We start from the raw sequence: 13,879 nt of genomic DNA on the forward strand, positions 1-13,879 counted from the left end.
GAATCTTTTCATGATATTATGCACTGTAGATGATGATATGTTCAAACTCTTTGCAATTTTACACTGTCGAACTCCTTTCTGATATTGCTCCACTATTTGTCGGCGCAGAATTAGGGGGATTGGTGATCCTCTTCCCATCTTTACTTCTGAGAGCCGCTGCCACTCTAAGATACTCTTTTTATACCCAGTCATGTTAATGACCTATTGCCAATTGACCTAATGAGTTGCAATTTGGTCCTCCAGCTGTTCCTTTTTTGTACCTTTAACTTTTCCAGCCTCTTATTGCCCCTGTCCCAACTTTTTTGAGATGCGTTGCTGTCATGAAATTTCAAATGAGCCAATATTTGGCATGAAATTTCAAAATATCTCTCTTTCGACATTTGATATGTTGTCTATGTTCTATTGTGAATACAATATCAGTTTTTGAGATTTGTAAATTATTGCATTCCGTTTTTATTTACAATTTGTACTTTGTCCCAACTTTTTTGGAATCGGGGTTGTATATGTGAGTAATTAGAGTGACAATGTTCTGATTATATTGTATATAGATTGGTCCAATTAATTTCTAATGAATTTCTAAATGAACTATCTATACATTACTGACATATCTAAACATTACTGAATTCATTTATAACTATTCCTTGGTTAGATTTCAAAATCAAAGTATTTAAAAGGTAGTTTAAACAAAGTGATATGGTGTTTAAAAACTTTAAACTTGACTGGCATTGTGTGTGAAAGTCAGAAATGATCACAGTTCCTCATCTGAACCTATGCCAAACCACTGTTTATCTTCTTACACAACATTATAAAAAATTTCACTCATTTAGTTCACTAACTGGTCAGAATTTTAGTGGATCCAGAGCCTGGGTTCAAGGCAAGATTACACTGAGGAAGGAATGGGATCACACACATTCATCTCATCTCATTATCTCTAGCCGCTTTATCCTTCTACAGGGTCGCAGGCAAGCTGGAGCCTATCCCAGCTGACTACGGGCGAAAGGCGGGGTACACCCTGGACAAGTCGCCAGGTCATCACAGGGCTGACACATAGACACAGACAACCATTCACACTCACATTCACACCTATGGTCAATTTAGAGTCACCAGTTAACCTAACCTGCATGTCTTTGGACTGTGGGGGAAACCAGAGCACCCGGAGGAAACCCACACGGACACGCGGAGAACATGCAAACTCCACACAGAAAGGCCCTCTCCGGCCCCGGGGCTCGAACCCAGGACCTTCTTGCTGTGAGGCGACAGCGCTAACCACTACACCACCGTGCCGCCCGGGATCACACACACTTTAAAAAAAAAAAATTTTTTAGCTTTGCCATAGCAAGATATGTATACATTATGGCTGGGAAACCACTACAGCTTGCACCAATTACAGTGGCTCTATTGTACCTAATATGTATGCCTTTCAACTGTGGGGGAAAACCAGAGGAAATCTACACAGACAACCTCCACACAGAAAGGCTCCTGTCAGCCTTGAGATTCAAACCCAGAACCTTCTTGGGACAAGGCAACAGCATTAACTACTGTACCACCATGCTGCCCAATCTCATTCACACTAATTCACACTCCATTTACCCAATTTAGACATGCTGTTTTTGGAGAGCGTGTGGAAACCAGGATACCCAAATGAAACTTGGTGGAAAGTCCAAAATGACACAACCCTGAACTCAGGATTGAACATTGAACTCTGGATCTGTGAGGCAGCAATGATTCCCAGAATGAGTCTGTGCTTCCTTTCATCAAAAAGTCAGATATTTAATTACATGCCATTCTCTCATCTGCATGAACATTTGTTGATTTTTGTGATTTTTCAGAATTAAAAAAAAATTAAAACTGAGGGCATAGTGAATGTCATTCATTTTTTTTACATGAAGAAAAATTCAACAAATAGTTTACATTGAAATGTTAGCATGCAGCATTTATCAAGCACCATTCTTTAGCTTGATAAATATATTGAGAATGAGGATGTCGGTGAGATTCTGCCTTCTTTTTTCTTTGCTGATCTTGGATTCTTTAGCCTCAGCTTGTGAGGCAGCGTAGTACTGCCATTGGCTGGTGGCTGCTGCTCAACCTCCTTGTGTATTGTTGTTCTCTGACCCACTGGATGTAACACTGGAATTTCTGGGAATGAAGCGGCCAGTGGTGGGAACACAGGAGCTAAGACCATGGGTGTGCTTGTAGAGGGAACAAAACCTGGGACATCTGGAAGGTAAGAATAAGCCCTGTTGATAGGGAAGGAATGTGTGGCAAAGTTTGCGCCATAATTCGCTGCTATGGTCTCAGATGTTTGCTGGTATCCAGGCCACTGGGAAGGTCCCTGACTCACTTTTTCCCTTTCCCAAAGCTCTCTGTCTGGGTAGGTGTTTGATGTTTGAGCAAAGTATGAATGCATCTGAAGGAAGCTCCTCTGATGCGATGAGTAAGGACAATTAGAGTTGAGCAGGCCATATCGTAGGTTCAAAGCCAGTAGCTCAGCTCGTAGAGCTGCATTTTCATCACTTAGTGCCACTAGCCGTGTCTCCAGCATAAAATCATTTGCTCTGCGCTTCTCTCGTGAACGCTTGGCTGCCTCATTGTTCTTGCGACGTTTTTCCCAGTAAGATGCATCCTTTTTCTCTTCTGGTGTAAATTCTCTTTTGCGACGCAAACCTATACCTCTATGCGATGGCTCCTCAGACTCTTTCTCAGTATCCCCCCTGGGACATGAGAATGCAGACTGCATTCTTCCTGACAATAGCAGCTTGAAGAACTTCTTTGATTCAGAAGTGCTTGCTATATGTCAATACATTTGTAAGTGGCAATTGGAGTAAACCTGTGCTCAGATGCTCAGTCAGCTTCTCAGGATTCAAACCTATAACAAAAACATGAAAACACAGTTTTTATAACATAAATACTTGTATCCTAAATGTGGACTTGATACAGTGATACAGGATATAGAATTTTATGGATGCAGAAAGTTCCACTATATATGTAGGTAAGTGCTTATTACAGATCAGCACATTTGCCAAAGCATAGGCAGGGCTTCAGATTAGGTATAACCTGTATTTTCCCGTAACGGTCCATCACGAGCAACAAGAAATGCAATAAAAAAATAAATTCCCCTTGTGGTTTGAGAAAGCGCATAATAAGTCATCTGAACATCTCTCAACATTGCAGCTCTTCTGTGAATACAGGATACAATTATTTTTTATTAGTTTTTACTGCGCGCACGCGCGCACACACACACACACACACACACACACACACACACACACACACACACACACACACACACACACACAGTGAACTTCCATTGACATAATTATTAATGCAGCTATTTAATTGTCTGACTACAGCTAAAGATAACCTAACACACAGAGCAATTCATTAATCTCACAGACATACCAAAACAAGACAAGGAGGAAATATGTAGATTTTAGAAATACATAGATAATATGAGAAATGGAAGTTGTTGCTCTGCACTGCTTTCCTTTCTTATAGCTTTAGCATATTGTCCTAATCCTAATCTTGAAACTGGGAGAAGACTATGGTTTCACTCAACAGTTGTACAATTATCTTTAATTTGTTTAATCAAACTAACATGAAGCAACAGAAACCATTTCTCCTGTTTGAGACTTGGTAAATCACTTCATAATCCCCAGGGGGTTCACCTTCAACCCTCCAAAACAGAATGAACAAATAATGATTGTGCAATATGTAAATTACACAGACAGACAGCAACAACTGAAATTCCCTTAAACAATTCAAATTCAGCATGGTGGTGTAGTGGTTAGCACTGTCGACTCACAGCAAGAAGGTCCTGGGTTCGAGCCCAGCGGCCAATGAGGGCCTTTTTGTGTGGAGTTTGCATGTTCTCCCCGTGTCTGCATGGGTTTCCTCCAGGTGCTCCGGTTTCCCCCACAGTCCAAAGACATGCAGGTTAGGTTAACTGGTGACTCTAAATTGTCTGTAGATTGTCTGTAGATGTGAATGGTTGTTTGTCAGCCCTGTGATGACCTGGCAACTTGTCCAGGGCGTACCCTGCTTCTTGCCCATAGTCAGCTGGGATAGGCTCCAGCTTGCCTGTGACCCTGTACAGGATAAGTGGCAACAGATAATGGATGTATGGATGGAATTTAAACCCTTCCTCTAACAAAAAAAAAAAATCAATCATTCTTATGAGAACAAAAAAAAAATAATAATAATTCAAAATAATCCAACTGACTTGAATTTTTTTAACCTAGGAAGAATAAAAAAAATGCTCACTGGTTCATCTAAACTGGACAGCTGAGAATTTAAAAAAGACCAGGTACCATTTTTCCAATCTCCAATTTGGATGAGCCTGTGCTCATTGTAGCCTCAAATTTCTGTTCTTGACTAAAAGGACAGGAACCTGATGTGGTCTTCTGGTCTTCATCCACATTCCAGTTCAATGTGTTGTGTGTTCTGAGATGTTTTTCTGCTCACCATGGGTGAAAAACTGATTATTTGAGTTACTGTAGTCTGGTCATTCTCCTTGAACATCTCTCATCAAGAAGGCACAGAACAACATCTTTTTTTTTTGCACCAATCTGTGTAAACTCTAGAGACTGTTGTGTGTCCCCATTGTGATGTTTGATGTAAACATTAACTGAAGCTCTTGACCTGTATCTGAATGACTTTATGCATTGTACAACTGCTGGCAAGTAATTCGTTGGTTGGATAATTATATGACTAAGCAGGTGTACAGGTTTTCCTGCTAAAGTGGCTGGTGAGTGCATCCTCTCTTCTCTTATCTACCTGTCCATTAGCCCCACAATTCTGCTAAAATAAGTACATTTATTTTATACTTACATATATTTTAAACATTACCAGGGTGCATCTTGTGATAAGTGGTTGCTTAGGGCTCCCAGACCACCAGAAGGGCCCTGTGATTTACAAAATACACTTTACATGTATTACTAACCCCATTTCCAGAAAAGTTGGGATATTTTCCAAAATGCAATAAAATATAAATCTGTGATTTGTTAATTCACATGAACCTTTATTTAACTGACAAAATAATAATAATAATAATAATAATAATAATAATAATAATAAGTTAAATTTATATAGCGCCTTTCAAGAAACCCAAGGACGCTTTACAATTATAGTCAAGGAAAAAAAGTAAATAAATAAAAAATGACAATAAATAAATAAATAAATAAATAAATAAATAAAAAGTAAAAAGTCCACCAAGTAGGGGTCAGGATGTAATTCCAGTGGTGTAGCAGCCACAGTCCCACCAAAAGGTGCACGAAAACGAGTCCCACATCTCCAGCACCGCCGCCGTGACGCCATCAGCAACATCGCTCGAACACCACGCCATGGATCCACAAAGCGAGCAGAGATGCTCCGCCATGCAAAGCGCTGGTATGTCCAAACCGCCTGCACAGCCGCCGCAACACCACCAAGCAACATCGCTCAGAACATCACGCCAAGCATTAAAGCACAGAGCGCTAGACAACCACGATGTAAAATGAGCAATGAGCTCACTGCAGTCCACAGCTGGGAGCACAGGCATTATCCACAGCGAACCAAGGCCTGGAGGGAACCGACGCCCAAAACTGGGTCCAGAGCTACACCACCACCGGCGGACAAAACACTCAAACATCAAACTACACAAACACACAGAAAAAATAAATAAATAAAATGAAAATAGAAAAAGAAACAAAAATAAAAATAAAATAAAAAAGCTCTGGTGAGAAGCGGCAGCCAGAACGCGCACAACGTACTCTCAACCGGAAACGAAAAAAAAAACTTTTATGTAAAAATACAAATAAAAGATTTTCAATAGTTTTACTGAGCAACTTAATTGTATTTTGTAAATATAAACAAAGTTGGAATTTGATGCCTGCAACACGCTAAAAAATTTGAGACAGAGGCAAAATAAGACTGAAAAGTTTGTAGGATATTCAAGTAACACCATTTTGGAAGATTCCACAATAAGCAGTTTAGTTGGGAAAATGATTGGGTATAAAAGGAGCAGCACCAAAGGCTCAGTCTTTGCAAGTATGGGTCATGGCTCACTCCTTTGTGCCAAAATTCATGAGAGAATCATGAATTCTCAATTCAAAAAGTCAATCCAAAAACAACATTTTTCAATGCAAGATTTTAAATATTGCAGAATCCACAAGACAAAATATTATGAAAAGACTCAGGGAATTTGGTGACATTTCAGTGCGTAAAGAGCAAGGTTGGAAACCACTGTTGAATGTGCGTGACCGTCGAGCCCTCACGAGGCACTGCCTGAGAAATTGTGCTAATGTGACTGTGGCAGCAGGGGTGGTGCTGGAGCTGTTCATTGCGCGCCTACCAGCCAGAGCTGCAGAGTGGGTCCAGTGCCACCACCCGGCGTCACTGGATCAGGCAATCGAGCTGGCGGAGGACCATTTGGCGGCTGTCCCAACGGCAGGACAGCAGACAACCTCTTCTCCCCTCTCCTCTCTCTCCCTCTCCTCCTGTGTCTCATCCTCGCCCCATTCCCCCACCGCGGAGGCAGGGGCCGGCTCCACCCCAGCCGGCCCGCCGCACCCGCGGTGCCCTCCCGTTTCTCCCTTCTGTGTCTGTCTCTCTCCCCCCCTCAGGTGAGTGAGCCCCAGAGCACCAGTGCAGAGATCAAGCCCGGGCCAGTTTGCTGGCGGTGCAGGGAACCGGGCCACCTCCAACAGCAGTGCACGGTAATGGAGGTGGGTATGGTGGTTCGGATCCCCAACGTGCCAGGAGCCGCCCTCGATCAGGCCGGAGCGTATCACATACCAGTGAGTATCCAAGGGGATACACATCAGGCGTTGGTGGATTCTGGTTGTAATCAGACCTCAATCCACCAAAACCTAGTGCAAGATGAGGCATTGGGGGGAGCACAATTGGTGAAGGTGTTGTGTGTGCATGGGGATGTTCACAACTACCCTTTAGTGTCGGTCCACATTTTTTTTCGAGGGGAAAAATTTACAATAAGGCGGCGGTTAATCCTTGCCTTACCCACTCAATAATTTTGGGGATGGATTGGCCGGGATTTGGGGAATTAATGAGTCACCTAGTGAAGAGTGGGTCCTGCTGTAGCTTAATAAGGGGAGGTCCCGGTGTCGCGTTGGCGGGAGCAGCTGTCACAGAGCCGTCTACGTCATTTCCACGTCAGAGTGAGGAGCCGCTGGCTCCTCCTCTCTCTATTGGGGAATCCCTCGCGGATTTTCCATTAGAGCAGTCACGAGACGAGACTCTGTGGCATGCATTTGACCAAATGAGAGTAATCGATGGTCAAATGCTCCAGCCAAACGCCACCCCGTCCTTCCCCTACTTCACAATTATGAAGGATAGATTATACCGAGTGACGCAGGACACTCAAACTAAAGAGCAAGTCACGCAGCTTTTGATTCCGAAGAGCCACCGGGAATTGGTATTCCAGGCGGCTCACTTTAATCCCATGGCTGGACACTTAGGGCAAGATAAAACACTAGCCCGAATAATGGCCCGGTTCTATTGGCCAGGGATTCGCGGCGATGTCCGTAGGTGGTGTACGGCGTGCCGCAAATGCCAGTTAGTAAATCCAGCAGCCATTCCAAAAGCGCCTTTGCGCCCTCTCCCATTAATCGAGACCCCATTCGAAAGAATTGGGATGGATCTCGTCGGGCCATTAGATCGGTCAGCACGAGGGTACCGCTTTATATTAGTTCTGGTGGACTATGCAACGCCATACCCGGAAGCAGTGCCTCTTCGCAATATCTCAGCATGCAGTATTGCGGAAGCGCTCTTCCGCGTTATCTCCTGAGTTGGAATCCCGAAAGAGATTCTGACTGACCAAGGCACCTCGTTTATGTCACGTACACTAAATGAACTGTATGGGTTGTTGGGTATTAAGCCGATCCGCACCAGCGTGTATCACTCACAAATGGACGGTTTAGTTGAACGGTTCAATCACACCCTCAAGAATATAATTAAAAAATTCGTAAGTGAGGACGCACGTAATTGGGATAAGTGGCTTGAACCCTTGTTGTTTTCAGCACGAGAGGTCCCCCAAGCCTCCATGGGGTTCTCCCTGTTTGAATTGTTATATGGGCGTAAGCCACGTGGCATTCTAGATGTGCTGCGGGAAAATTGGGAGGAGGGACCTTCACCAAGTAAAAATGAAATCCAATACGTTATTGACCTGCACGCAAAACTCCACACACTCACCCACCTAACCCAGGAGAATTTGCAGCAGGCCCAAGAATGACAAACCCGCCTGTACGACAAGGGTATGTGCCTCAGGGAGTTCGCACCGGGAGATAAAGTACTCGTGCTGTTGCCCACATCGAGCTCCAAATTAATTGCCAAGTGGCAAGGACCCTTTGAGGTCACACGGCGAGTCGGGGACATTGACTATGAGGTGAGGTGAACGGACAGGGGTGGGGCGCTACAGGTTTACCACCTCAATCTGCTCAAACTCTGGAACGAGGAGGTCCCCGTGGCATTGGTGTCGGTAGTTCTGGAGAAGGCAGAGCTGGGGCCGGAGGTTCAAAAGGGAACATTGGCATCATGTACCTCTCCGGTCCACTGTGGAGACCACCTCTCCCCGACCCAACTCGCGGAGGTTGCCCAGTTGCAGACCGAGTTTTCGGATGTGTTCTTGCCCCTGCCCGGCCACACCAACCTCATAGAGCACCACATTGAGATGCCCCCGGGGGTGATAGTGTGTAGCCGCCCTTACAGGCTACCTGAACACAAGAAAAAAGTGGTTCGGGAAGAACTCAAGGCCATGCTCGAAATGGGCATTGTCAAGGAGTCTCACAGTGACTGGAGCAGCCCGGTGGTCTTGGTACTCAAGGCCGATGGGTCGGTCCGGTTCTGTGTAGACTATAGGAAAGTCAACACAGTGTCTAAATTCGACACGTACCCAATGCCTCGTATTGATGAGTTGCTCGATCGACTAGGCACAGCTCGTTTTTACTCAACACTGGATTTAACAAAGGGTTATTGGCAGATCCCTTTGACTCCATTATCCCGAGAAAAAACGGCCTTTTCCACACCATTTGGCTTACACCAGTTTGTCACACTTCCTTTTGGGCTGTTTGGGGCGCCCGCTACGTTTCAGCTGCTGATGGATAGGGTCCTCCGCCCCCACGCCACCTATGCAGCCGCCTACCTCGATGATATCATTATCTATAGTAATGACTGGCCGAGGCACCTCCAACGTCTTAGGGCCGTCCTTAGCTCGCTGAGGCGAGCGGGCCTCACAGCCAACCCGAAAAAGTGTGCAATTGGGCGGGTGGAAGTATGGTATCTGGGCTTCCACTTGGGCAATGGGCAGGTGCGTCCCCAAATTAACAAGACAGCGGCAATTGCGGCCTGCCCGAGGCCCAAGACCAAAAAGGGTGTGAGACAGTTCTTGGGGCTGGCTGGCTATTATCATAGGTTTATACCTAATTATTCGGACATCACCAGCCTGCTGACTGATCTGACTAAAAAGGGGGCACCAGATCCGGTCCAGTGGACGGAGCAATGCCAGCGGGCTTTTTCTGAGGTAAAGGCTGCACTGTGTGGGGGGCCACTTTTACACTCCCCTGACTTTTCTCTCCCTTTTATGTTACAGACGGATGCGTCGGACAGAGGGCTGGGGGCTGTTTTGTCCCAGGAGGTGGAGGGGGAGGACTGCCCAGTGTTGTATATCAGTAGGAAGCTGTCGGTGCGTGAGGGGCGCTACAGCACCATTGAAAAGGAGTGCCTAGCAATCAAGTGGGCGGTCCTTGCCCTCTGCTACTACCTGCTGGGACGCCCTTTCACCCTCTGTTCGGACCACGCGCCCCTCCAGTGGCTCCACCGCATGAAGGATGCCAATGCGTGGATCACCCGTTGGTATCTGGCACTCCAACCCTTCAACTTCAAGGTGATCCACAGGCCGGGGGCGCAGATGGTCGTGGCGGACTTCCTCTCCCGTCAAGGGCGGGGGGGGGGGGGAGTCGGCTGTAGGCCGGACGGCCGCCTGGCCTGAGTCAAGCAGTGGGGGTATGTGGCAGCGGGGGCGTGGCCAAGCGTCGGTCTGTGACCGGAGGGCGGAGTCAGGGAAGGTAAGTGGCAGAATCACTGCACCTGAGGTTAATTAATGTGTTTGTGGGTCTTCCCCAGTGACCGCGCCCTATTTAAGGAGAGAGCGAGAGGAGAGAGAGCTCTCTCCCCAACCAGACGACTGGAGTGTGTGTGTATGTGTGTAGTTAAGGCTGAAAAGCTATAATAAACGGGTTTTGTGAACTCAGTTCTGGCCTGCCGTCCGTCTGTGCTCCACCCACCCATCCGAACTGCTACAGTGACAAATATAGCCACATGGGCTCAGGAGGACTTCAGAAAACCATTGTCACTTAATGCAGTCTGTTGCTGCATCCAGAAATGCAACTTGAAACTGTATTATGCAAGAAGGAAGCCAATCATCAATTCTATGCATAAATACCGCTGATTTTTCTGAGCCCAAACTCATCTCAGGTGGACCAAAAGACAGTTGAAACATGTGCTGTGGTCAGATGAGTCTGCATTTCAGCTTGTTTTTGGGAAAACCAGACATTGCATTCTCAGTGCCAAAGGTGAACACGACCATCCAGTTTGTCAGAGAAAGGTGCAAAAGCCAGCATCTGTGATGGTATGGGGGGCATCAGTGCCCATGGCATGGGTGAAATGTGTGTGTGTGTGTGTGTGTGTGTGTGTGTGTGTGTGTGTGTGTGTGTGTGTGTGTGTGTGTGTGTGTGAAGGTACCATTAATGTGGAGGCATATATTGCGATTTTAGAGAGACATATTCATCAAGGCAACGTCTCTTCTGGGAAGTCTACGCTTATTTCAGCAGGACAGTGCCAGGCCTCATTCTGCAAGGGCTACAACAGTGTGGCCTCGTAGACACAGAGTGCATGTGCTTAACTGGCCTGCTGTCAGTCCAGATGTGTTTCATATTAAGAATGTATGGTGCATCATGAAGAGGAGAATCAGACAACTGCAACTGATGACTGTTGAGCAGCTAAAATCTTGTAAGCCTGAATGGACAAAAATTCCATTTGCAAACTGCAACAATTCATATGCTCAGATCCCATATGATTAAAAAGTGTTACTAAAAGGAAAGGTGATGTAATACAATGATAATAATGCCTCTGTCCCAACTTTTTTGAGTGTGTTGCAGGCATCAAATTCTAATTTCATTTATATTTACAAAATACAATTAAGGTGGTCAGTAAAACTAGTGAAAATATTTTCTTTGTACTTTTGTCAGTTAAATAAAGGCTCACGTGAATTAACAAATCAGAGATTTTTGTTTTTATTGCATTTTGGAAAATATCCCAACTTTTCTGGAAATGGGGTTAATAGATACACTACCATTCAAAAGTTTGGGGTCACCCAGACAATTTTGTGTTTTCCATGAAAAGTCTCACTTTTATTTACCACCATAAGTTGTAAAATGAATAGAAAATATAGTCAAGACATTTTTCTGGCCATTTTGAGCATTTAATCAACCCCACAAATGTGATGCTCCAGAAACTCAATCTGCTCAAAGGAAGGTCAGTTTTATAGCTTCTCTAAAGAGCTAAACTGTTTTCAGCTGTGCTAACATGATTGTACAAGGATTTTCTAATCATCCATTAGCCTTCTGAGGCAATGAGCAAGCACATTGTACCATTAGAACACTGGAGTGATACAGTGGTGCTTGAAAGTTTGTGAATCCTTTAGAATTTTCTATATTTCTGCATAAATATGACCTAAAACATCATCAGATTTTCACACAAGTTCTAAAAGTAGATAAAGAGAACCCAGTTAAACAAATGAGACAAAAATATTATCCTTGGTCAGTTATTTATTGAGGAAAATGATCCAATATTACAATAATACATATCTGTGAGTGGCAAAAGTATGTGAACCTTTGCTTTCAGTATCTGGTGTGACCCCCTTGTGCAGCAATAACTGCAACTAAACATTTCTGGTAACTGTTGATCAGTCCTGCACACCGGCTTGGAGGAATTTTAGCCCATTCCTCCGTACAGAACAGCTTCAACTCTGGGACGTTGGTGGGTTTCCTCACATGAACTGCTCGCTTCAGGTCCTTCCACAACATTTCGATTGGATTAAGGTCAGGACTTTGACTTGGCCATTAGAAAACATTAACTTTATTGTTCTTTAACCATTCTTTGGTAGAACGACTTGTGTGCTTAGGGTTGTTGTCTTGCTGCATGGCCCACCTTCTCTTGAGATTCAGTTCATGGACAGATGTCCTGACATTTTCCTTTAGAATTCGCTGGTATAATTCAGAATTCATTGTTCCATCAATGATGGCAAGGCGTCCTGGCCCAGATGCAGCAAAACAGGCCCAAACCATGATACTACCACCACCATGTTTCATAGATGGGATAGGGTTCTTATGCTGGAATGCAGTGTTTTCTTTTTTCCAATCATAATGCTTCTCATTTAAACCAAAAAGTTTTATTTTTGTCTCATCCATCCACAAAACATTTTTCCAATAGCCTTCTGGCTTGTCCATGTGATCTCTAGCAAACTGCAGACAAGCAGCAATGTTCTTTTTGGAGAGCAGTGGCTTTCTCTTTGCAACCCTGCCATGCACACCATTGTTGTTCTGTGTTCTCCTGATGGTGGACTCATGAACCTTAACATTAGCCAATGTGAGACAGGCCTTCAGTTGCTTAGAAGTTACCCTGGGGTCCTTTGTGACCTTGCCAACTATTACATGCCTTGCTCTTGGAGTGATCTTTGTTGGTCAACCACTCCTGGGGAGGGTAACAATTGTCTTGAATTTCCTCCATTTGTACACAATCTGTCTGACTGTGGATTGGTGGAGTCTAAACTCTTTAGAGAGGGTTTTGTAACCTTTTCCAGCCTGATGAGCATCAACAATGCTTTTTCTGAGGTCCTTAGAAATTTCCTTTGTTCGTGCCATGATACACTTCCACAAACATGTGTTGTGAAGATCAGACTTTGATAGATCCTTGTCCTTTAAATAAAACAGGGTGCCCACTCACACCTGATTGTCATCCCGTAGATTGAAATCACCTGACTCTAATTTCATCTTCAAATTAACTGCTAATCCTAGAGGTTCACATACTTTTGCCACTCACAGATATGTAATATTGGATCCTTTTCCTCAATAAATAAATGACCAAGTATAATATTTTTGTCTCTTTTGTTTAACTGGGTTCTCTTTATCTACTTTTAGGACTTGTGTGAAAATCTGATGATGCTTTAGGTCATATTTATGCAGAAATATAGAAAATTCTAAAGGGTTCACAAACTTTCAAGCACCACTGTAGTTGCTGGAAATGGGCCTCTATACACCTATGTAGATATTGCACCAAAAAACAGACATTTGCAGCTAGAATAGTCACCACATTAGCAATGTATAGAGTGTATTTCTGATTAGTTTAAAGTGATCATCATTGAAAAGAACAGTGCTTTTCTTTCAAAAATAAGGAAATTTCAATGTGACCCCAAACTTTTGAACGGTAGTGTACGGGTATGTACTGTGTGTACATTACATAGATATGCACATCATGTGGCAAAAAGCTTTATGTATCAGTCTCACACCTGCAAGCACTTGAGTGCTTGCAGGTGTGAGACTGATACATAAAGCTTTTTATGGGGACAGGCACCCTCTTCTTTCACAGTCATGCCTTTGTAATGTGTGCAGAATGTGTTAAGGATTGCTAATGTCAATGTGACCCCACAGTTCATCTCGACCTACAAACGTGGCCACAACAGACTACAGCACCCATCCTGCACTTCACTGCTCACAGTCCCCTGATTATTAACCACGCTATTTAAGGATTCTCAGTTTCACAGTTACTTTGCAAACTAATCACTCAGTGTGATCCTTGCCTGACATTAGCAATCCTTAACAGTTTATAGTGT

At 44.2% G+C, this 13,879-nt stretch overlaps 1 protein-coding gene across 2 annotated transcripts in view; it reads right to left on the bottom strand.

Moving 5' to 3' along the window:
- Positions 1–1,098: 1,098 nt before the first annotated feature.
- Positions 1,099–13,879, bottom strand: part of nfil3-4 (nuclear factor, interleukin 3 regulated, member 4) — a 28,633-nt gene continuing 15,852 nt past the window's right edge. For both annotated transcript variants that reach the window (XM_060940623.1, XM_060940624.1), the window contains exon 2: positions 1,099–2,866. In XM_060940623.1, coding sequence (XP_060796606.1) covers positions 1,952–2,737 — 786 coding nt within the window. In that variant the 5' untranslated portion in view covers positions 2,738–2,866 and the 3' untranslated portion in view covers positions 1,099–1,951. The remainder of the gene's footprint in view (positions 2,867–13,879) is intronic.

Source organism: Neoarius graeffei, chromosome 15 (genome assembly GCF_027579695.1).
Source record: "Neoarius graeffei isolate fNeoGra1 chromosome 15, fNeoGra1.pri, whole genome shotgun sequence".
NCBI classification, from domain to species: Eukaryota; Metazoa; Chordata; class Actinopteri; order Siluriformes; family Ariidae; genus Neoarius; species Neoarius graeffei.